Source organism: Podarcis pityusensis, assembly GCF_964106645.2.
Source record: "Podarcis pityusensis genome assembly, chromosome: 8".
Classification (NCBI taxonomy): Eukaryota; Metazoa; Chordata; class Lepidosauria; order Squamata; family Lacertidae; genus Podarcis; species Podarcis pityusensis.
In genome coordinates this window covers 34,964,612-34,987,415 of record NC_138033.1, presented here as the reverse complement: position 1 = coordinate 34,987,415, position 22,804 = coordinate 34,964,612, and the positions used below count along the sequence as shown (strand labels likewise).

General features: G+C 43.5%; 1 protein-coding gene across 3 annotated transcripts in view; it reads right to left on the bottom strand.

Moving 5' to 3' along the window:
* Positions 1–22,804, bottom strand: part of NLRC5 (NLR family CARD domain containing 5) — a 54,707-nt gene that overhangs the window by 19,901 nt on the left and 12,002 nt on the right. For all 3 annotated transcript variants that reach the window (XM_081016977.1, XM_081016976.1, XM_081016978.1), the window contains 23 exons: positions 20,868–22,605; positions 20,081–20,164; positions 18,579–18,662; positions 18,394–18,477; positions 17,573–17,662; positions 15,024–15,074; positions 14,165–14,227; positions 13,682–13,765; positions 13,510–13,593; positions 11,992–12,081; positions 10,964–11,029; positions 10,560–10,631; positions 9,147–9,230; positions 8,758–8,841; positions 7,130–7,219; positions 6,506–6,553; positions 5,377–5,460; positions 4,123–4,206; positions 3,329–3,412; positions 2,171–2,260; positions 1,395–1,457; positions 1,016–1,099; positions 618–701 (listed from right to left, as the gene is read on the bottom strand). In XM_081016977.1, the coding sequence (XP_080873103.1) occupies positions 618–701; positions 1,016–1,099; positions 1,395–1,457; positions 2,171–2,260; positions 3,329–3,412; positions 4,123–4,206; positions 5,377–5,460; positions 6,506–6,553; positions 7,130–7,219; positions 8,758–8,841; positions 9,147–9,230; positions 10,560–10,631; positions 10,964–11,029; positions 11,992–12,081; positions 13,510–13,593; positions 13,682–13,765; positions 14,165–14,227; positions 15,024–15,074; positions 17,573–17,662; positions 18,394–18,477; positions 18,579–18,662; positions 20,081–20,164; positions 20,868–22,605 (3,469 nt within the window). The remainder of the gene's footprint in view (positions 1–617; positions 702–1,015; positions 1,100–1,394; positions 1,458–2,170; positions 2,261–3,328; positions 3,413–4,122; positions 4,207–5,376; positions 5,461–6,505; positions 6,554–7,129; positions 7,220–8,757; positions 8,842–9,146; positions 9,231–10,559; positions 10,632–10,963; positions 11,030–11,991; positions 12,082–13,509; positions 13,594–13,681; positions 13,766–14,164; positions 14,228–15,023; positions 15,075–17,572; positions 17,663–18,393; positions 18,478–18,578; positions 18,663–20,080; positions 20,165–20,867; positions 22,606–22,804) is intronic.

Genomic DNA, 22,804 nt, shown 5'->3' with positions numbered 1-22,804 from the left:
TAATATACTTAGACCCCCTTCCTCACTGACACACAAACGCTGCTTATTTTCACCTTGCAAACAGTCAGTAAGTGTTCCAGGCTCTTGAACACACTGATTCCTCCTTAGGTTGTTTTGGGGGTTCCCTCGGGTTAGGGCTCCCCCTTAAATATTTCATATGCTTCTGAGAACCTTGTTATTCCTTCAAGCCTGCAGACACCTCCCCCTAAATGGCACAGCCATTTTGGCTGCATATGGAACGGCACTCACAGCCTGAACATTGGAATGATGTTCCACCGGGGATAGGATACCAGAAAATTGGGGTGTGGCTGAAACATAGGAGGCGACTACATGTTACAGTGCAACCCTTCACCTCACAGGCTGGATGTTCCTTAGAGATACAAACCTATGGAAAACAAGCGCAAAGCTTTCCAAGTACTGTGCTCTCTCTTGAAGGTGTTTCCCAAGATTTATTGTTAGCTCAAAGTTTGTTCCAGATGATGGAAAGCACTTTATGGGATGATTTGAGAATGTCAGTAGCTGTTATTGTGTATGTGCAAGTTAAAGAGCCAGAAGTGGGCTTAGGGCACCTCCCACCCCCAATCCCATAGCTATCCCTCTTGCACCCACTTACTTACTTCATCAGGCAGGGAATGTGGGTCCTGGGCAAATGTTCTAAGAGGCAACTTAGTCCTTCATTGCCAATATGGTTTCCAGAAAGACTGAAAAGGAAATAAGCAGACAGAGCTCTCCTGGATTTGTATACAGAAGCCACCACAACAGTCCATTATACATTTCTATGGTGAGTCAAAGTTAGTGTCCCAGCAATGCCCGAATAATAGAATCATTGAATTGTAGAGTTGGAAGGGACCCCAAGGGTTAACTAGTCCAACCTCTTGCAATACAGGAATCGCAGCTAAAGAATTCCTGACAGATGGCCATCCAACCTTGGTTCAAAAGCCTCCAGCAAAGGTGTGGCATGATCCTGGCTCATCATGGTTGATGCATTCATAGTCGCAATGGAGATGACACTTACTCCAGTTCTGCAAGACGGTCACACTTCTCAAAGATGGGGCACAGCTCTACGATCTCGCACTTGCCAATGCCACAATCAGTTAGTCTGTTAGAGGGCAGACAAGTAAGAAAGTTAGAGGTTAGTCTTTTAAAAATTAATAATAATAATAATAAAAATGATGAAAGATGTGATGGAAATGTAAAAGGAAAACAATAAAGGCTGGTGAAGTTTATCCCATCCTTCAAGAGCATGAGCATTTCTAAATTTATTTAGGTGGACTGAGAACAACATGCTCAAAGCCAACGATCCAAGAGGATTTCCAAAGGGCCAGGAGGGAAAACCCAGCATGTTTGAAAGAAGCAAAATTGTCATGAAATAAGGATTATCGGTTTGCACATACCTGCAGCATATTTCTTGGCTTTCTTTACTTTTCACAAAATGCAGAAAAGCATTTTCACTTGATCTATAAACACACAAGGAAATACCTTGACTAGGAACTGAGGCAGCCTTCAACCAGACGTTACTGCACTACAACCCACATCCTCCCAGATGACTGGCTATTGTGGCTGAGGCTGATTGGATTAAAGTTAAGGTTATTCCAGATCCCTGCCTCCCCCATCTCTGATTTCCACCCACTTCACTTTCGGGGGGGGGGGGTGCTAAACAAGGAGGATGCACATCCAATTGCCCATCCCAAAGAAAGCACAGGAGAACATCTGCCGTTTTGTGTATTCTAGTCAACTCCACTGAATTTCTGCAGCTGTTGGGTGCAATGAAAAGGAAAACTGTAGAAATAAAGGGATGGAATTAAGAACATAATAACTTAAGAAGAGTCCTGCTGGAGGAGGCCAATGGCCTGTCTAGTTTAGCATCTTGTTCTCACAGTGGCCAATGAGATGTGTATGGGAAGCCTGGACCTGAGCACGACAGCAGTGCTCTCCTCTCTAGTATTCAGAGGCAGGATGCTGCCGAAACTGGAGGCAGAACATAGCCATTGTGGCTGGTAGCCATGGATGGTTTCACTGATCTAAGGATTAATATTATGGAGCTTCTTCACCTAGAATTGCAGCAGGAGTGAAGGCTCTGTTTTTTTGACTCTTGGAGATCAAGTTGGAAGGGGAGAGGAGGTCAGAAGTCCTCCATGTCCTGATATTCCTGGAGTCTTGACCCTCTTACCTGACTTCCACTCTGCAGATTCTCTTACACTGGTTAACTGAGTTGGCCAGCAAGCAAACACAATGTGATGAAAACTTGCTCTCTGTGATGCTGTAGGAGAGAGGTGGGAAGAAGCAGAAATGTCCAAATGCTGAGTTGAAAATCAGTCTGTGGATCCCAACTGCCAATAGATCAACTGTACATATGGAGCCATTGCAAATGTGGCAGTTAATCAGCAAGGTCAGTAATTCATTATTTCTATTACTATTTGTTACATTTATTTATTACTTACTACAAATAGGTCTCAAAGTGACTTATAATTCTGAAAGCATGCATGATACCAAATTCAAATTAAAAACATATTTACTTCTTGTTGTGTTTTGTGAGTGTGTCAGGAAGACACACCAAGGTGGCATCTCAACATCTTCAAGAAGCTTTTTTCAAATGTTGGCTGAGTTGCAGTGATTCTCTCTCAAAGAACTGAACACTCACTGAACGAGACAGTGTACCAAAAAAGGGGGTCAACATGTTAGGGTTGACCACGGAAAATTCCATGTAAAAATGGTTTGAGTGAATCAGCCCATACTTAAGTGTTTCCCAGTATTGAGAATATAATGTAGCAAACCTGGGCAATCTCGACCAATGTGGTGTCCTCCAAGTGGACTACAATTGGACCACAATTCCCATCAGTCCCAACCAAGTAGGGATGGGTGAATCTGTCAACTTCAGTTTCCCTCAGTTTCTCATTGCCCCAATTCTCCCCCACCCCTCATTCCAAGGCACAGGTCCTCATGATATTTACCTAACATCCTTCCCCTAATCCACCATCTTAAAAGACAGAAGGGCCGGCCCTATCATTTGACAAAGTGCAGTGGCCTCCTCAGAAGCAAGCTGCATTTGCGTGTCATGAAAGAGCAATGAATTGTGAATCTTCTCATGTATTTTTATTATTACCGATTTTATTTTTATTGCCAGGGAATAGGAAAGATGTTTGTGGGTTTATTTGCCTCTGGCAGCCTTGGACTGTGAGAGGGGGAAACAGAAATAATCATATTTGGGTCATCCCTGGGGATCTGGCACGTGAAGCTTCCTTGGGCTGAGTGAGACTGCTGGGCCACCTAGCCCGACAATGTCCACTCTGACTGGTAGCAGTTCTCCAGCAGAGGCTCCCAGACTCACCTTAAGAGCTCCACACTGTTGAAGTAGGGCAGGAATTTCAGAAGTCGTTCAACACTTTGATCATTCAGCGAGTTGCCAGACAAGCTACACAGCCAAGGTGGAAAATTCAAAACATTATTATTACCAAAACATTTATATCCCCCTTTCCTTTGCATAACGCATTGTGGAGTACATGGTTTTCCCCTTCTCCATTTGATCCTCACAACAACCATGTGAGGTAGGCCAGGCTGAGAGACTACAACTGACCAAATGTCACTCAGTCAGCTACATGGGCTGAGTAGAGACTTGAGCCCTGGTCTCCCAGGTCCTATGCCAACACTCTAACCACTATGCCACATGTTCTACAAACTTGTTGGAAGAAGGAAGTCTACTATGAACAAGTATGATGGGGGAAAGCCATGCCCAATAGCTTCACAAAAGGGGCTAGGTGGGGAGGGAATTCCCTAGGGAGGGAATTCAAAACTTTGGGTGCAGCCTTTGTGAAGGCCCTGCCTCATGTCCCTCCCAAATGAGCCTTAGAATTGACAGAGCTGCGAGAAGGACCTCTCCAGAAAATCTGAGGACTTAGGCAGGCTCATTCTATATTCACTTGCATTATTTTTTCCTACCAAAGAGCAGCCTATTCCCAAATTGCATTACGGGAGGATTATGCATTAAAACACTGGATACCAATAGGAATTTAGTTTTGCGTTCTTATTGTATTAATCTGGCTACATAAACTGAGCAGGTCTATAGGTTTTAAATGAATAAGATTGGTTCATTCACACAATGCCTACTTGACCTTGATCACTTACTTGATCTTGGTCAGTCCAGAACATGTACTTAGACGTTTAAACAATCGGTCAACATCCTTTAGGTCCATCATACTTTCCTTGAGACTGAAACACAGAGCCTGATTAGCACTTCGAATATTTAAATCAAAGTTTAGCACAGCTTTAGTTCTATTTGATGGGTCTATTGGAGAAAGAGATGAGTTAAACTGAGGGATTGTGCATGTCCTTTATTCAGGAACCTATAACATCAGTAAAATGTAATTATATTTTGTGGGGGGGAATGTTGAAACCAATTAATAATTATTGTTGTTATTAGTAGTAGTAACAAAATGTTGAAGCAATAAAAAATACTTATAATAAAGTAAAAATTAAAAAAAATGCTGAAACAATATCATTTTCACTAAGATCCAGGCTAAGTCCAAGCATCATTTTTTATTTTTGTTAAAAACACAAAAAGGTATTTTCTGTAAGTCTGTGCAGGATTCCAACAATGGAAGAAAAGGAATACTGTTTGTTTGCTTTATTTAGATGCTACAGCATCTAAATATTTATTTAGATGCTACTGCATCTAAATGATATTACAGTAATTGCAGTGTTGTGTTGTTTTTTTTAAATGCTACTGTGATTATTGTGAGGCACTTTGAGCTCAGCATTTGTTCTTGAAAAAAGCAGAACACAAATATCAATATTTTTGAAAGTATAAAAGAACATTTGGGAGATCCTGTTATGGCTGCTAGCCGACTACTCCTTTGTCAGGTTCCTGCCAAGTAGTCCAGTGGGAACCAATGAGAACCAGTGGTTATGAGATGGTCTTCTTGTAGCTGGGACTCCCCCTGTGTTTCCAAATGAGATATCCAGTAGAGCTTGGGGGAGGTGGCACCTTTACTGCTAATGTGCACCATGTTAACAGTTTTGCAATAGAGAAGGAAGAAGGGGAGGCAGCTGGCTAAATGCTGATTGCTGCAGAAGGGATCTCTGGGGATCTGATCTGCTGCCTTGCAAGGATGCTCATTTGCACTCTTGAGCCCCTCCATCCAATGCTCAGGTTGTGTATATATGTAAATAAAGCCCTATATCCTAAAAATACTTCATTCCAAGGAAACAGAAGCCAGGATAAGCACTCGGATCCCCTGGAGTATCTCACCTCTCAAAGATGGCATGCAATAGAAGTAATCCACTTTACCATCAAGCAGACACTACATTGCTGCTTTACTCCTAACACAGGGGCAGGGAGAGAGAGAGACACACAGACACACACAGAGAGAAGCACCTTACCAAAAGCAACGGTCATAGATTGAGTTAGGTACCGAATCCAGCAGCTCCCTCCTATGCTCACCAGTCACATGGAGCATTTGGGGACTGAAAAGAAAATCTACCAAGTTAGTCAACTTGAAGGGACATTTAGATTATGCTTCCAATATTTTCTTCACTTGGATTTCTACCCTGGGGAAGACTGGAAATCTGAGCGCCCTGGTCCTTTTTTTCTGGAGTGAAAAACCAGTGCATTATGAATCCTTCATTCTTCTCCATCGCTCCATTTTCAATCACTGTTTTTTGTAGAATATAATCTACCCGCAGAAAGTTCTTCCTAATGTTGATTAGGAATCTCATTCCTTGTAGTTTGAATTAATTTGGTGGGGTCCTACTCTCTGGGGGAGCACAAAACAAGCTTGCTCCATCTTCCATGTGACAGCCCTTCAGATATTTGAAAAATAACTCCCATATCACCAGGCTACACACCAGGCCCAGCTTCCTCAACTTTTCCTCATAAGGCTTGGTTTATAGACACTTTATCATCTTGGTCATCTTCCTCTGCCCATGTTCCAGCTTGTCAATATCCTTCTTAAATTGTGGTGCCCAGAACTGAATGCAGGACTCCAAGTGGGGTCTGGCCAAAGCAAAATAGAGCAGTGCTATCACTTCCCTTGATCAGGACACTATGCTTTCATTGATGCAGCCTAGAATGCCATTAGCTTTTTTTGCTGCTGCATCACACTGTAGACTCACATTAAGTTCGTAGTCTGCTTAGTCCTTTGGATCATTTTCACAGGTATAGCTGCCAAGCCATGTGCCCCCCCCCCCAATCCTATATTTGTATACCTGATTATTCCTGCCTAAGTGCAGAACCTTTCATTTGTCCCAACTGAAATTCATTTTGTTAGTTTTGCCCCAGTTCTCCAATCTGTTAAGGTCATCTTGAATCCTGATTCCATCTTCTATGGTGTTAGCTAACCTTCCCAGTTTGGAGTCATCTGCAAATGTGATGAGCAGCCCCTCTATTCCTTACTTCATCCAGGTTATTTATAAAGATGGTGGACAGCGTTAGGCCCAGGACAGAATCCTGTGGCACCACACTGGTCAATGGTCTTCCACCCCAAAGTATACCAACAGGAAATACCTTTACCTTATTCTTTCCCCAAATGTTAAGTGAACTTTCTGGGTGCTTCCCAAACTGCAATGAGAAAGAGATTAGAATATCAATTTGGAATTCATGAATTTGATTGAATCTGTTTTAACTACATGCGTTAGAATACCTTGGTAAATTAGATATACAGTTGCTGTTGTTTTTAATAAGTTACCTTTCCCCCAATATCTTTGCAAACAATATTTCCCTAGGAACCCCTGTATTGTAGTCTTCTTTTTTTAAGATGGATTCAATTTTACTGTTTTGTACCACAGATATAGTCATTTTTCATTTTAGTCAACAATTAGGTATATCCGATAGTGCCTTTTCCTAAAATGATATATAAATGTTTTAATGTTACTGGAGAGATTTCATAAGCTCTTGAGAAGATATGAAGGAAAAACAGGTACCAAGGGGAGGGGTAGTCCTACAATTGCTGTGGTTGTTATTGCTTACGGTTCTTGCTTGTTCTGCTTATCTGCATTTGTATTTTTTACTACAAATTTAATAAAAATATTCTTTTTTTAAAAAAAAGGAGGGTCAAATGAGCAAAACTGTGACCAAATGCAGGAATGTTATTATTTTTCAGACTGCTCTGGCAGGAGAAACAGCTGCTGGACCTACCATAGCTCCATGGACGTCATATGTTCCAAGTCAGCAAAGCATTGCACCAAGCGAAAGGCCCCATCCATAGACATGTTGTTATGATCCAGCCTAGAAAGCATGAAGGAGACCCGTGTCTGCAGCAGAAGAAAACTGCTATATAAAAAGTGCTCAGATCAGAGGTTGGTAGTACTGTGTAGGGAGACCTTGGAGGTCACTCTGCGACCCCCAAATGTTGTTACAAGGCCCCTGGGTCCAGGCTAACTGAGTCTCCACAAAAGCACTCCTGTTAGTGGATGGAGATTCATTTGGTGGTGGCATGTGCCCATTAAGACCGGCAGGGATGATGGGAGTCATAGTCCAAAAACATCTGGGGACCCATTAAAGGTTAAGAAAGGTTGTTCTAAGGGATGCATTTCCAAAATGAGCTACAGTTTCTCGTTTTCTTGGGATTGTTAAAGCAGGGTGCTGTTGGTTTTGTTACATAAGCTGTAGCTTGGATAAAGGTGGGGATTTATTTGATAAGCTCTTGCTTTCCCCAATAAGGCTGTTGTGAGTATAAATGCAACATGTAAGCCACCTTGAGCTTCATGGAGAAAAAGGTGAGATATAAATGCAAGAAACTAACTAACTAACTTCGCCCCGGCTACAACCCCAATCAAAATCCCCCTATGCCTGCAATTCACAACAAGTGATGTCCAATTAATCGTACTCAGCGCTCTAGAGCTAGTCAGACTGTGGCAAACCTGGGATATCACCTAATGGTAGGAGAGTTCCCATTGCCATCCTTATGAAAATCCTGCAAGTACCCCTGGAGTCCTGATTCTCACTGAGGTTGCAATAATTTGGGCCATCCCACTTCAACGTGGACGTTTGGGTTGCTCACGACTGAAAGGTCCTCCATACCCCACAGGGAGAAAAGTAGCAGTTCAGAGAGAAGGCTCACAGTCTTGCCTTCTCCCCTTGAAATGCTTCGTTTCTATGTGCAGGGAGTTCTATGGGCACACACTGCCTCCACCAACCATTATGTCAGTAACCTTAATACAGTAATATAATACACTCCATCAAATATAAAATGTCAAAGAAAACAGACAGGCCCAGCAGATGAGACAGAATCATGAGATAGTAACATTATGTACTCAGAACAAAAGCCTACCAGGATTTTTTTAAAGTCTTCACCATCTGCTGAAAAATAGCAAGAATGAGGGCCAGCTGAGCTTCCTGAGGACTCCTCCACAAAAGCTCTCCCCATCTGTGGGACGCTCGCCCCAGGAATACACCCTTGGCACCAGCTGGACTATAATTTCAGCACCAGGTAATAATGGCTTTATTATCCCAGAGATATGGGCAACTTTGATTGAATGGTTACAGTTACTCAATCTAGACTTGACTGAATGTCCTTTTACAAGTGTTATTGTACTGAAGTTGTGTGTTGTTTTATAAGTTGTTACTATTTAGTATTTTTATAATCTTAAAAACATTGGAAATTGATATCAGACTTCTTTTAGTATAAAGCAATATATGAATCTAATAAATCAGATCAAGGAGTTCCACAGTTTGGGGGCAGCCACCAAAAAGGCCCTTTTCCTCTTGCATCAGTTTGTCTCCTGTCAGTCAATTAAATACAGAGAACCTGGACTTTTACTTACGTTAAAGAACGTAATGCGTTCAGATGAGGAAGGAGCTCAGCCACCTTCAAGACACCTGTGTCGCCCAGAGAATTACTGGACAAGCTACAATTGAAAGGAAGGCAAAATTACATTTCCACTTTGTATTTATACATTATGATATGGCTTTTCTGGCAGAATTAATTATATTAGGTACAATTTATTTTCATTTCCATTCTTCCTCATGGAAGACGGAATGATACACAGCAAGGGGAACATCAATGAACCCAAAAAGTAGGATGCCTGTACACCCTTTTCAGACATTCATGACATTTACATGGAATTGTTTGTGTTGGCGTGTGAATGTCAACGTTCACCAAAGCCTGGTTATTCAGTGCAAGGCATAAGTATGAAAATAAAAAGGAACTTACTCTAACTCAGTTACACCAGTGCACCTCCTCAATGCCAAGCACAAGTTCTTCAGATCTCCATCCTGAAAATTATTGTCCGTCAAGCTGGAAGAGAAGGCAAATCATTCTCCAGGTGCTCTAAAACCAGGTGTGTTTTCACCAGGGACACAGGAAGCAGCTCTAGACTCAGAGTCAGAGTGTTTGGTCCTCCAGCTTAGTCTTGTTGACATTGACCAGCAGCTGCTCTCCAGGATTTCAGGCAGGGGACATTCCCAGCCTAACTTGGTTTCCCTCCATAGGTTGTTAGAGATCAGCTCCCATCACACCTTAACTACTGGCCCTGCTTAGGGATGTGGGTGAAAAATGATTCCATTTAAAGCCAAACCTATCAAATTCACACTTTCCAAATCTCTACAAAGACCAAAACACAGCCTTCTTTCCAAATTCACAATTATCCAAATTTTGCAATGCAGCTCTCCAACCGACCAGTGTTTACAAAAATGCAGGTATTAGGAGGAAAGGGTGCATAGAAACAAATAAGTTAGTGAAAAGCAACATACGGAATGCATTACATTAAGAGAAACTGCTTGGAAAAATGTGTGCGTAAGTCAAAACCATACACAAAAATATGCTCATTGGGAGAATTTCACACTAAGGCAGCCCTGTTCAGGGAAGCTTTTAATCTGTGATATTTTACTGTATTTTTTGTTTCTATGGAAGCCGCCCAGAGTGGCTGGGGAAACCCAGCCAGATGGGCGGGGTACAAATAATAAATTATTATTATTATTATTATTATTATTAAATGCTGAATAATGTTCAAAGTTGGCTCTAGGCCTGGGAACAGAATCCCACAGATGTTCTGATGTATTAAGACAGGCTGTAAACAACTTTAAAATTATTTGGAGAGGTAAAGTGGCACTGAAATTATTTAAATAAAAGAAATAACGAAAAGAAACATGTGGACTTTAATATTGATTTTTTAAAAATTGCACATTAATGCAGAAATGAAACAGACCTACGAGTGAACACATGCAATATGGACATGGACCCAGAAATAACCTGATCTCTCCATCCCTACCAACAGACCAGCAGGCAGAGATGGGCAGTCTCAGGTGTTCTGTGCCTGAATTACCGAGGAGTTGGATCACAGCCAAGAGTTTTATAAGGCCAGGTAAAACCACCATGGCCCTTTGCACCACCTGGCCTCTACTGAACTGAGAACTGCAAAACCACCTTCTGGCCATCCTCAGTGGTGGTGCTGAAGTCAGGAAAAGCTACCATGCTGAGGCAGAGGAAAAAGGCTTCTGGATCCCTCTGCCAGTGTCCCTGATATAAGACCCCCAGAGCCTGCCTTGCAACCATGTTAACATGCAGTGAGCCATTATACGACTAAGAGAAAAAAACTGTAAGCAGAAGTAACTGAGGTCACCGTACCATATTTTCCTCGCTGTTGCCGCCAAGAGATGTCCACCTGTGCTTGATAGGTCAGTGTTAAATGAGGAACTCCTGCAGCAAGGACAAAATGGGAAAGCATTACTAAAGGGGGATAGGGAAGGGGAAGGAAGGAAATATATAGGTTTCTGATGGGACATAACTGTTTAGCAGTAGCAATATGAACATGCACAACTGACCAAGTTTGCAAGTGTGGCTAAGCCAAACCTTGGTTTATTGCAAATGAGAGAGCAAGAGAAGAGATAATCAAGGCTTTGCCCTTCCTCCAGACCTTTTCCTGCTTTGCTCTGTGCAAAGCCTTGGCTTGGCTTACTGGACTACCTGAACTTGGGCTTGTGATCCTTCTCACTCTAGAAAAGCTACAAGCAAGGTTTATGATGACGTACCTGGGCTGAGCGCCGCCAGCAATGTCTTTGCCAACGAGGGTTAAGATTGCAGCTTGGTGATGAACACTAAAGATAGGAGAGAGAGAGATTTCCATAATGCTACACCTGGTTTAATTGTCCACAAACCCAAAATCTGCTTGCTGAACAGGAGCTTGAAAAGACTGTAAAACCAGAGCTATTGTTTCCTTTCCTAGCCCTGGGCAAAGTTTGGATCAGGGTGGGACGTCTGCATGGAATATAGTTTGGGATCATGCCTGCTGCTGCCCCTGTTCCCTTCAACAAGGGCAAGTCCCATGCTTTTATGGTGACATATGATTCTAGGATTAATTAATGTTGCAGTCCTAACGTCACTCATCTGGAAGTTTAACCCCACCAAATTCTATGAGAGTTACTTCTGAGGAGACATGGTAATGACTGCACTATAATATATCAAGTAACTAAAATGGATAAAATCAATCAGGATTGCTTTAAACTGAATGACAGCCCTAATTTCAACCATGTGGAAATGTCCCAATATCGTTCAGAATGAGCAGAGGGTATGGCCAGTGGATGTTGGTGGAAGGTGAGGGGCCAAACACAAACTCTGCCCCCCCCTTCAAGCATTCCCTGTGTTTTCTTCTTAAGCAAACCAAGAATCCCTGGTCTTGGCAAGACTGTTAGGTAATTCCCCATCTCCCTAAAGATCTCTCCACCCCAGCAGTCAACTAGCCAGTAGGAGAGCCAGTGTGATGTAGTGGTTTATGCAAGGTTAAAGGCGACCATCTGTTTAAGGAGAAGGGCACTTTCCTTCCAGGCAAAAGTACACTCAGTGTGTGGGCCTGATCTTTAAATGGACAGACCCAGGCTGGCAGCATTTTACATATCATGTAGTGGAAAAGAGAGAAATGAAGAGAGCTGTTACACCCTACCTTCTAAAAGTTCCTTCTACATGCCATGGAATATCACAGTGACTTGGTGCAGGGAAGAGGGAGAGAGATTGTGTTGTCAATAAGAGATGGGAACCTTTTCTTGATCGAATGTATGCTTACCTGGCGTTAAGCTTCACTATATTTGGACAAAGACTCATTGACTCCAGGAGACAGAAGATGCTGTTCAGAGACAGCTGGTTGTTGTTTAAACTGCAGGAAATAAAATCACCAAAAAAACAAACCAAAACAAAAAACCAAACACATTAGCTTCAGCAAAGTCCTGCAGCAATAAATACATTACTGGAGGTTTTAATAACATAAAGGTACAATATGCTATATGTTCTTAGATTAAATCTCTTTAATTTCTACTTTAAAATAACTGCATGCAGCAGAGCTGCTGCTGCTGCTGCTTCCTTTTTAAAGGACCCGGTGACCCTGGAAAGTTTCTCTCAATTGGAGTGGAAGACAGACCAATGGTTTGAGCCAATACAATGCAGCTTCATCTGCTCCAGGGAGTCTCCATAGCTTAGAGGCAGAGCACATGCTTTGAATGCAGGTCTCAGTTGTGGTGAGTCCTGTGAAAACATTTTAGCAGGGCTGGTTAGAGGGAGAGCAGGATTGGGATAAGAATGTGGAACTGGAGGAATTGGATTCCAGGGAGGGGCCTAGTAGGCTGGGAGGGGCCAGAGGAGGCACTGAGTGGACTGTCAGAGGAATCCTCTCTCTCTCTCATATATAATTTTTATTAAATTTTCTGTTTTACAATTTAAAATACTCATTTTTACATCCTTAAAATACCAAGGACTTCCCTTCCTCTCTTTCCATGGTTCATTTTACATATAATAAATCCCTGCATATTTTACAAAAACTATACCATTCAGTATTCCATTATTGCATACATCAAAACTTATTGATACTGTTGAATTTATCTTAATGCTGCCAGAATTTTCAGCTGTACACAATTATATCCCATATATTCAATAAACATTTTCCAATCTTCTCTAAACGCATGTTCTTCTTGTTCTCTTATTCTGTAAGTTAAGCCTGCAAGTTGCGCACATTCTGTCAACTTATGTTGCCATTCTTCTTTGGTTGGGACCTCACTTGTTTTCCATTTCTGGGCTAACAAAACATGGGCCACAAAAATAGCATGCATAAGTAACCTTTTTTGACACCTTGGAATTTCAGTCTGAATTATCCCCAACAGAAAGGACTCTGGTTTTTTTTGGAAAAGTAATTTTAAACATTTTTTTCAATTCATTATAGATCATTTCCCAATATTCTTTTACCCTTTTACAAGTCCACCACATATGAAAGAACGTTCCCTACACTTCTTTGCGTCTCCAGCACTTCTCTGAGCAGATATGAGGAATCCTCTCTTTCTCGGGGGGGGGGGGTACCAGGGGGTAGACCAGACAATGGGCCAGTCATGTCACTTCCCTCACCAAGGACACAGAGATGGCATTCTTAGTGCAAGCAGACACAAGAGACCCAGCCTACTTGAAGGGTTAGAGGCAAACAATCTTACCTGCTTTAAGGCCGTTTGCTACATTCAATATTTCTCACAGGACACACACTTTGTATGCCGAAGGCAACCTTTCCCAACCTGGTGCAAGCAAACTCTCAGGAAACACTTACTTCAGAGGGCCAGAAATGCACATTCTGGGCACCATCTTCATCAGCTTCCTGCATCCTTCGTCACCAAGACGGTTACCTGACAAACTGACATTTGTTTTCCACAGTTTAATAACATGGTTGATCCAAAGGTCTCACTCAGTTAGCAGGCAGTTGGGAGGAAGAGGGAACTTACTCAATTTCAGAAAGGTGGGAACACCTCTGGAGAACCTCAGCCAGCTCCTCTACCCACTGGGAATCGAACTGGCAATCCTGCAATCTGTATATATGGATATAAGACATCCATTAAGATGGGTATGGGGTACCTTTGGCCCAAACTCACATTGGCTGATGGGAGTTGTAGGGACTGCACCTGAAGACCACTTCTCCCCATATGAAATGAATGAGACCTTGCAGTCATCATCTGAAGCCTTTCTTCGTGTGCCTCCTCCATGAGAGGTCCAGAGGGCAGCAACATGAAAATAAGCCTTTTCTGTGGTGGCTTCCCACTTGTTGGAATGCTCTCCCCAGGCCCCTTCGTTACATATCTGTAGGTGCCAGGCAAAAACTTTCCTCTTCTCCCAAGCCTTCAGCTAATTAAGCAATCTATGGCTTTTTAAACTGGGGTGGAGGGTTGTTGTTTTATTTTGCTATTATAGTTATTTACTTACTTACTTACCGTAATATTAAAGTACTAGGCTTAGGCACATCTCTCTCTTCTTTTATTCCCTCTTCTTTCAACCTGAAATTGAAAACACATTTATAAATTTGTTTTCCTGGTCTTTCATGCACCAGAATGTCAAAACAACAATGGTGGTGATTGATAAAAGGTGGACTTCTCTTATCTGCCATCTTGAATTAGGTGAGCTGCACTGCTGGAAATCCCGCCCCCAGTGGTGTCAATTGGTTACTCATGCCCCACCCCCATCCTCAAGCAAATACCATCATCAGAGGAAATATTTTTCCTGAGGACCACAGCAGGAGAAGGAAGGGTAAAATCAGGCTTCCTCAACCTCGGCCCTTCAGATGTTTTTGGCCTACAACTCCCATGATCCCTAGCTAGCAGGACCAGCGGTCAGGGATGATGGGAATTGTAGTCTCAAAACATCTGGAGGGCCAAGGTTGAGGAAGCCTGGGTTAAATTCAATGCATGTCTCTTTTTATGTTCTTCAGTTTCCCTGTGCCTCACATCTGCTCTGATCACCATTAGTTGCCCCCCTCCCGCCCGTGATGCAATTTGCATTGCAAAAAAACCAGAACTTTCTGCAAAGGCATATTTAATGTCGTTTGGACCTTTCTGGGTCGTTTGCAACTTCTTTCACCCAGGTTTCAGTACTTTCTCTTCTTCCTTCTTCTGAGATTCCTGCCACTGACCCCACCCCACCTTGTTCCAGTCTCCAGAGCAACCCACACAGCAGTTCTTGTCTCCTCTTCATTTGTGCCTTTGCAATGTTCATTCCAGTCAAACTTTCCCTAAAACCAATTCCACTGCATGATTCAGAATGTTCTGGAAACACCTGAAAAGCCACTTCTCTCACCTCTGACTTTTACTGGATTGGCCGGTGAAGGAGACTATCAAAACATCCTTCCTGTAAACAAATAGTGAATAAATGGAAAATTAATGCTTGAAACTCCCTCAAATAAAATAGATGAAAGCAGCAACGTTATTATAGGGTTGGAGGAGAAAATCAATTCAAAGCCAAACTATCAAATTCAGAATTTCTGGGGGAAAATATGCAAACCGAAATGGACCCATCCTTCAAAATTTGCACTTATCTGAATTTTGTGATGCAGCTCTGAGGCCAAACAATGTTTACAAAAATGCATATATTAGGAGAAAGTGTGAATAAAATTGAAGATATGACTGAAAATAACATACAGCAATATATTAGGAGAAATAGCTGTCAACGTTTTCCTTTTTTTAAGGGAAATTTCCCTTATTCCGAATAGGATTCCTCGCAAGAAAAGGGAAAAGTTGACAGCTAGCTTACAAAAATGTGCACATTAGTCAAGACTGCATAAGAAAACGTCCTTGTTAAGGTAACTTCACAATAAAACACTGATGAATTTTCATGAGGACTTTAAAAAACATCCAACTGCTCCAAAATGTGGAGAGCTGAATTTAAAGCTGAAAAAATGAGAAGCCAGGAAAACTGAAATAGACAGAGCCTTCCATCCCTTGTTTATACTGAGTTGACCACAATGCCAAAATGTGCAGTTTCTCTGCCAGTGACTCAAGCTCTCCTACAGCATCCTTCCCCAATAGAACACAGCTCTGGACTGTGCAAGTTCTGACTGCAATCTTTGCTTTCATCAACTCCCTCCCCCTCTCCATCCCCTGAAAATATAGCCCCTGTGCCAAATCAGTTGTCATTCTGGAGGAGCTTCTAACTCTTAGGAGTAGCAGTGGGTGATTCTGTCAATTTCAGTTCCTCACAGTTTCTCATTTTTACTGCTGTAACTGACTGCAAAGACCTCATGAAAAGTCATCAGTGTTTTAGTGGGAGTTTCTCCTAATATGACCATTTTTACAAAGCACATTTTCCCTAATATTTATATTTTCCGTCTGCTTTAGAATGCATATAAATTAGTTCTCACAACCCTAAATTTCCCCCAGTAATATATACCTTTTTATGCATATTTTACCATCTACATTTTTGTACAGATTTAGTTGGCTGCAGAACTGTTTTGGAAAATTTGGAGAAATGTGAATTTTGAAGGATGGCTGTTTTTCAGTCCTCATAATGTTTTGAAAAGTGCAAAACAGAATGCTATTCTAGGCTGCATCAACAGAAGTACAGTGTCCAGATCGATAGAAGTAATAGTACCACTCTGTTCTGCCTAGTCAGACCACACTTGGAATACTGTGTCCAATTCAGAGCACCACTATATAAGAAGGATGTTGAAAGCTGGAACATGTGCAGAGGAGGGCAACCAAGATGATCAAAGGTCTGGAAACTAAGCCTTATGACAGCGGTTCTCAACCTGTGGGTCCCCAGATGTTGTTGGACTACAACTCCCATCATCCCTGAGCTCTGGACTTGCTAGCTAGGGATGATGGGAGTTGTAGTCCAACAACATTTGGGGAACCACAGGTTGAGAACCACTGCCTTATGAGGAGCACTTGAAGGAGTTGGGTATGTTTAGCCTGGAAAAGAGGAGACTGAGAGGAGATATGATAGCCATCTTCAAATATCTGAAGGGCTGTCACATGGAGGAGGGAGAATGCTTGTTTTCTCCTGCTCTGGAGGGTAGGACTAGAACCAATAGCTTCAAGTTGCAAGAAAGGAGATTCCGATTAAACATTTGGAAAAAAACTCTTTGACAGCAAGAGCTGTTCAGCAGTGGAAGAGGTGGTGGACTCTCCTTCCTTGGAGTTTTTTAAACAGAGGTTGGACGGCCATCTGTCATGGATGCTTTAGAAATTCCTGCATTGCAGGGTGTTGGACTAGATGACCCTTGGGGTCCCTTCCAACTCTAAGATTTTATGATTCTGTGAAATGCAATCTGAATTAGTCTTCCACCATTCCTGCTGAGGAGCAGATTTGGGTGGCATGTGGAAGGAGGCAAGAGCAGGAAAAAATGGAAAGTAATATGATGGTTTATACTCCCCAATGCTTTCATGAGGTGGAAACCAGTTAGCATTTTAAATGCTACATGCTGAAAAATATTGCCAATATATTTGTATTATACATTCTCTTCTCAGAAGTTGGTTCATGTGTTAGGTAGGAATGGAATCACCATTTCACTATGTCCCTCGTTCCCGCAACCCACTATACTGCTCCAGGAGAATACCCTAATCAGTGGTGTCCAAAATTGCTGAGAGACGAAGGGAAAACAGGAGGGTCACACTCTCCCTTCTCTCTCCCAATAAAGTCCATCAACCAAGTCAGCTAAGTCTCTTGGGGGTCAAAACTGGGCCTGAAGCCAGACTGAAACGGGCCCAGATTAGTCACTTCTTAGTCATAGGTTCTACAGATTACAGCAGAGTATTAACAGATTAGCTTCAATGTTGCAGAAGTGAAAAGGAGCAACTGAAAAGGTGGAAATGAGAAAAATCTCTTCTGTAGCGCTTGGCCGCCAGTACCTGATATGGAGCTTGGTCACATTTGGACAAACGGCAGCAGCTCTGGAAAAAGCGAGGACGGTGCTCACCGAAAGCTCGTTATAGCTTAAGCTGTTTGAGAGGGGAAAAAATGTTGCTGTTGCTATGCCTCAGCAAGGTCTTTTATGCAGGCATACAGGTTTCCTGAAGGGATGTGGGTGGCACTGTGGGTTAAACCACAGAGCCTAGGACTTGCCGATCAGAAGGTCGGCGGTTCGAATCCCCTGCTCCTGCCAACCTAGCAGTTCGAAAGCACGTCAAAGTGCAAGTAGATAAATAGGTACCACTCTGGCAAGAAGGTAAACGGCGTTTCCGTGCGCTGCTCTAGTTCGCCAGAAGCGACTTAGTCATGCCGGCCACATGACCCAGAAGCTGTACGCCGGCTCCCTCAGCCAATAAAGCGAGATGAGCGCCGCAACCCCAGAGTCGGCCGCAACTGGACCTAATGGTCAGGGGTCCCTTTACCTTTACAGGTTTCCTACTCTTCCTCCCTCCCTCCATCCCCGCCACAGAGATTAAAACCCAGATGGTCTGCAATGGGTGTGATGATTTTTCACATCCACTAAGCCTCTTACAGCATCAGTCTTTTAGACTGGCAGCTCCTGTGCTCTGGAACTCCCTGCCTATTGACATATGGCAGGTGTCTTCACTGTACTGGTTGGGATGAGCAGCCAGACGTGTAATTTTATGAGGTCTACTTGTTTTCTAGTTCTGTTGATCTAATCTGTTATCAGTATTACTATTACTTGAAACTTCCTTTTTAGAATCATTTTCTCCCTTTCCTTTTTTTATTATGTACTTACTCAAGCTTTTTGAGCTTATCCACAGTGGAAAATATTTCTGTAGTTTTGATCATTTCCTGCCTCTTCAGTCTGTTGTCCTGCAAGCTGAAATGCAGCAACTGGTTAATATGCCTCCCAAATGTTCATCTGATTAATAAAACAGGCCACCAGGCCACCTTTCTCCTTGACAAAACAGGTGAAATTACTTTATGTCTTCCAGCTGATGGCAGTTTGGAAAAGCTCGCATCAGATCTTCTAGTCCTGGGGTTGAAATATTTCCACCGGCTAACCTGAAAAACCAAAGGTGACATCACTATAGTAATGTCAACAAACAGTTTGAGAGATACCTAACAGAGCGCCTCCCCCAGTATCAACCCCCTCAGGCCCCATTATTGGAAGGGGAGGTCCTGTCATTGGTGGTCCCACCCAGGTACTGCCCAGTTGGCACTGACCCATGACAAGGCCTTTTCAGTGGTGATTCCCCATTTATGGAGTACTCTCGCTAGTGAGGTGCATCAATCTCCCTCACTTTGACTTTCATGAGAAATTTAGAAACATTCCTGTTTACCCAGACATTTGATGGCTGATAGGAATTGGCTGTGGCAACCCAGAAATTAACAACTGTGAGGGTGCATGAGTCCATTTAAATGTATTTATTTATTTATTTACTGCATTTGTCTTTCACCTTCCCCCACCCACCCTGGCCAAGGAACTTAAGGTGGCCTACACAGTTCTCCTCTCCCTCATCGTTTAATCCCCACAACAACTTTGTGAGGTAGGTCCCACTGAGAGCCTGTAACTGGCTCGCAAGGTCAAACGGCAGGGGTGCCAACTCCTGGGGGCTGCACCCTTTTGCCTCCCTTATTTGTTTGAAGGGGGCAGCCCCCCCCCCATGTTAAAAATGTCATGTCAAATGAGAGGAGTCAGGAATGCAGCAACAGTGTGGTTTCAATGACTAGTGCCTCCTTCTCTTCCTACCATAAAGGGGAAGGGGGGAGAAGCAGCCCCCAGTCAGTGGCAATATCATCCCCCCCCATCTCCCTCACAAATTGGCGTCTGTCACCCAGTGAGCTTCATGGCTCAGTGGGGATTTGAACCCTGGTCTCATAGGTCCTAGACTGAAAACTTCATCATCCTTCAAAATATTTTTATATGGTTTTTTAAATAGTTAAAGAAAAAAGTGCTGTTTTCATTGTGCTGCTTAAACATTTTCAAGTTCGCTACCCTGGGCTCCTCTGAGAGGAATGTCAGGATATAAATTTAATAAACAATAATTTAATAATAATAATAATAATAATAATAATAATAATAATAGCTCTTCGGTGGGGAAGGAGCATAGGAAAAGATCAGAAATAGCCACCCCCTCTCATTTACAATTAGCTAATATGAAGGTTCCTTGAGGAGCAACCATTTTTAGAGTCTATGCTGGCTTATGCAGGCTGGGGCTCTTTAAAATGGAGAGGCTCCTCCCACCAAAGGCGGAGCTGGCAACTGAAAGGAAGCTGTCACTCCTATATAAAGCTCAGTCTAGAGCTGGCTGTTGCTGAAACAACACATGTTGGATGAGCCAATCTAAAGCTTATGGAGGGCCACTGAAGTTTCACTTCTACATTGGGGACGCTATTGCTCAAAATGTAGCTGGTGGTTTGAATTAAAAACTGCACTAAAATATTCAAAACAGGGCATGTGACATTGGGGCAATGCTTACTGGAAAGTTGTCAGGCATTTGATCTTCGGCAGGGTCTTAGACAGGACAGCGGCAAACTCATTCCCACATCTCCTGCTCCTAAAGCTAAGAATAAAAGCAAAAGGCAACTGTGGTTAGTAAAATAGCAACCAGTTTTCCCTTCTAGCCTAGCTGGATAAGGAGCTCAGCACCTGATTCTTGCAGCAGACGGGTAGCATCTTTCCCCACGGTTGCTCCATATTAATGACTTGCTTCAAATGACTTAACGAGTTGTATCCATAAGAACGTAAGAAGAACCTGTTGGATCAGCCCAATGGCCCACCTTGTCCAGCATCCTGTTCAAACAGTGGCTGACCAGATGCACCAATGGGAAACCTGCTAGCAGGACATGAGTGCAAGAACACTTTGTCCTATTAAATTGTTTTTAACTGATTTTTAGCATTGCGTTTTTACACTGTTAAAATATAACTCACTCTGGGAGCTCGTGTTGGTGGGTGGGGAAGAAATCTTTGTTGTCTATTTTGTTTCTTCAGGCTGTAAGCCGCCATGTGTATAGTAATATAGAAAGACAGTATACAAAGTAAAAGTGAGGTGAAGAAGATGAAGAAGGACTAGTGTGCACCTATTCATCTGTGCAAGGATGGAGAATCTGTTGGCCTCCAGATGTTGGACTTCAACTCCCAACGGCCCCAGCCAATGTGGCCGATGGTCAGGGATGCTGGGAACTGCAGTTCAGCAACATTTGGAGGGGCCCTGATCCCTCACCCTCTTTTGAGCCTGACGTGTCAAGGTGGCCTGTGCTTCTTACCTCAGGCTCTTTATATTTTCACAGCTGCCAAAGACATCCACATAGTCCACTTCCATGGGGCATCCCACAAAGTCCAGGCACACCAAGTGAGGGTGGCTGCTGCTGATGACAAAAGCCAGGGCAGCCATGTCCAGCGGCATCAGCCGCAAGTTTCTGAACTGATACCTGAAGTTTAGCTGCTTCCCGACATGCCAGGCCAGTTCCTGGTCCTGTGTCTCGTGCACACAGTGGCACAGCTCAGCTATCCTAGGCCCTGTGAGAGAAGCATCCCCCAGTTTCTTCAGCATCTGCACAATGATGGCTTGACGTTCCTGGACCTGGGCATCGCACTGCCCGGCTAAAGAGCTGAGGAACTTCTGGCACCCGCGAGACGAGAGGCCAGACAGGAAGATGTGGCAGTTCTCTGTGAAGGGCACCCTTGCTTCTCTCTTCATCGTCCACTTAGACCTCAGGAAGAAGTTTTGCTTCAGGAAGTTGCCATCAACTGCTTTGCTTGTCAGCAGGAAGAGGGCCGCAAAGAACTCTTGCAGGCTGAAGTGCACAAAAGTGTAGCCAGCCTGTGTGTGTCCATTGCTGGTCTTTACCTCAAAGGACACCAGGAGCCCATACAGGCAAGCAAAATCCTTCACGTCTTCTGGGACCTCGCCAGCATAAAACAACATCTTATTTCCTTCCAGGCCCTTGAAGGCCAACTCAGAGAGGCCTGCAAGAGTCGCTTCGTGTTGACTCAAGTCGACTTCTTCGCTCAAAGCCCTCAGCTTCTGATCCTTGCCTATGAAGGTGAGGAGCATCTCGATGTAGAACTGGGTCATGGTTTGAGGGAGCTGGACTCTCCCTGCATCATGGAGGAGCAGATACTCCAGGCAAATGCAGACGATATTACACAAGGCGGGGATATAACACATGCTCAGGAGTTTGCCATTGCTTTTCAGGTGAGCGATGGCTTTCTCCTTGAGGGAATGCTGGTGGAAAAAATAGCCAACGTATTCCTCTACCTTTTCACGGTCAAAGCCCCAGATTTCTGCCAGGAGGGTGTCTGTTTTCAATAAAGCATCCGGGACTATCTTTGGACGGGTCGTGACCAGCACGGTCGAGCCTGGCAAGAATTTCCCAAGGCAAAGACTTGCAAAAAGGTCTGATATGGAGAGAGGGTTGAGAGGATCTGGGAAGATAGTGTGAGGAGGACCTGGGAGCTGGACGTTCTCCACAAACTCGTCCAGCCCATCAAATATCACCAGCGTGCGCTGGGCGTCTTCTAGGATGTGTTCAAACACAGCATCAGGACAATCTTCTGGCCTGAGGAAGAAGTCGAAGAGAAGTTCTTGGAGAGAAAGTTTTCTGCTGATCAGGTTCAGCTGTCGGAACTCAAAGAAGAATATCAGCTGGAATTGTGGGAGGCCTCCCTCTGCCCACTGCTGGCAGATCTGGTGCATAAGCCTTGTCTTCCCCATCCCTGGTTTTCCCAGAAGAAGGACAACCTTGGTGGTCCCCATGTGGACACTTTCAAAAAGCTCAGACAGTCTCAGGGTGGTGTTCCTGTGCTCCTCTGTATCGTGCAGAGCTATCTCCCCCCTTTCCCTCATCCGACCACCTTTGCTCTGACGAATCACCAGGTTGACGAAGGTTTGGCTGAAAGGCGACGGCTGAGCTTTGGGTTCAGTTGCTTCTGCTGCTCTGATCATTCCGTATCTCTGAAGCATCGAGGTGGTGATTTGCTGCCGATATCTTTCAGCAGAATCTGATAAAACATGGAGGAGGGAGAAAAGGAGCAAATATAGATCCACACTACATGAAAACTAATTTTGTTGCTATGGCTTCTGCCAAATAATGTTGGGAATTAGAGCAAAACCCACAAAGAGTTAAGGGTGGGCTGAGCAGCCAATTCCATCTTGTTTAAGCCTTGCTGGCATTCTGTCAGAGTTCTGTTCTACCCCATT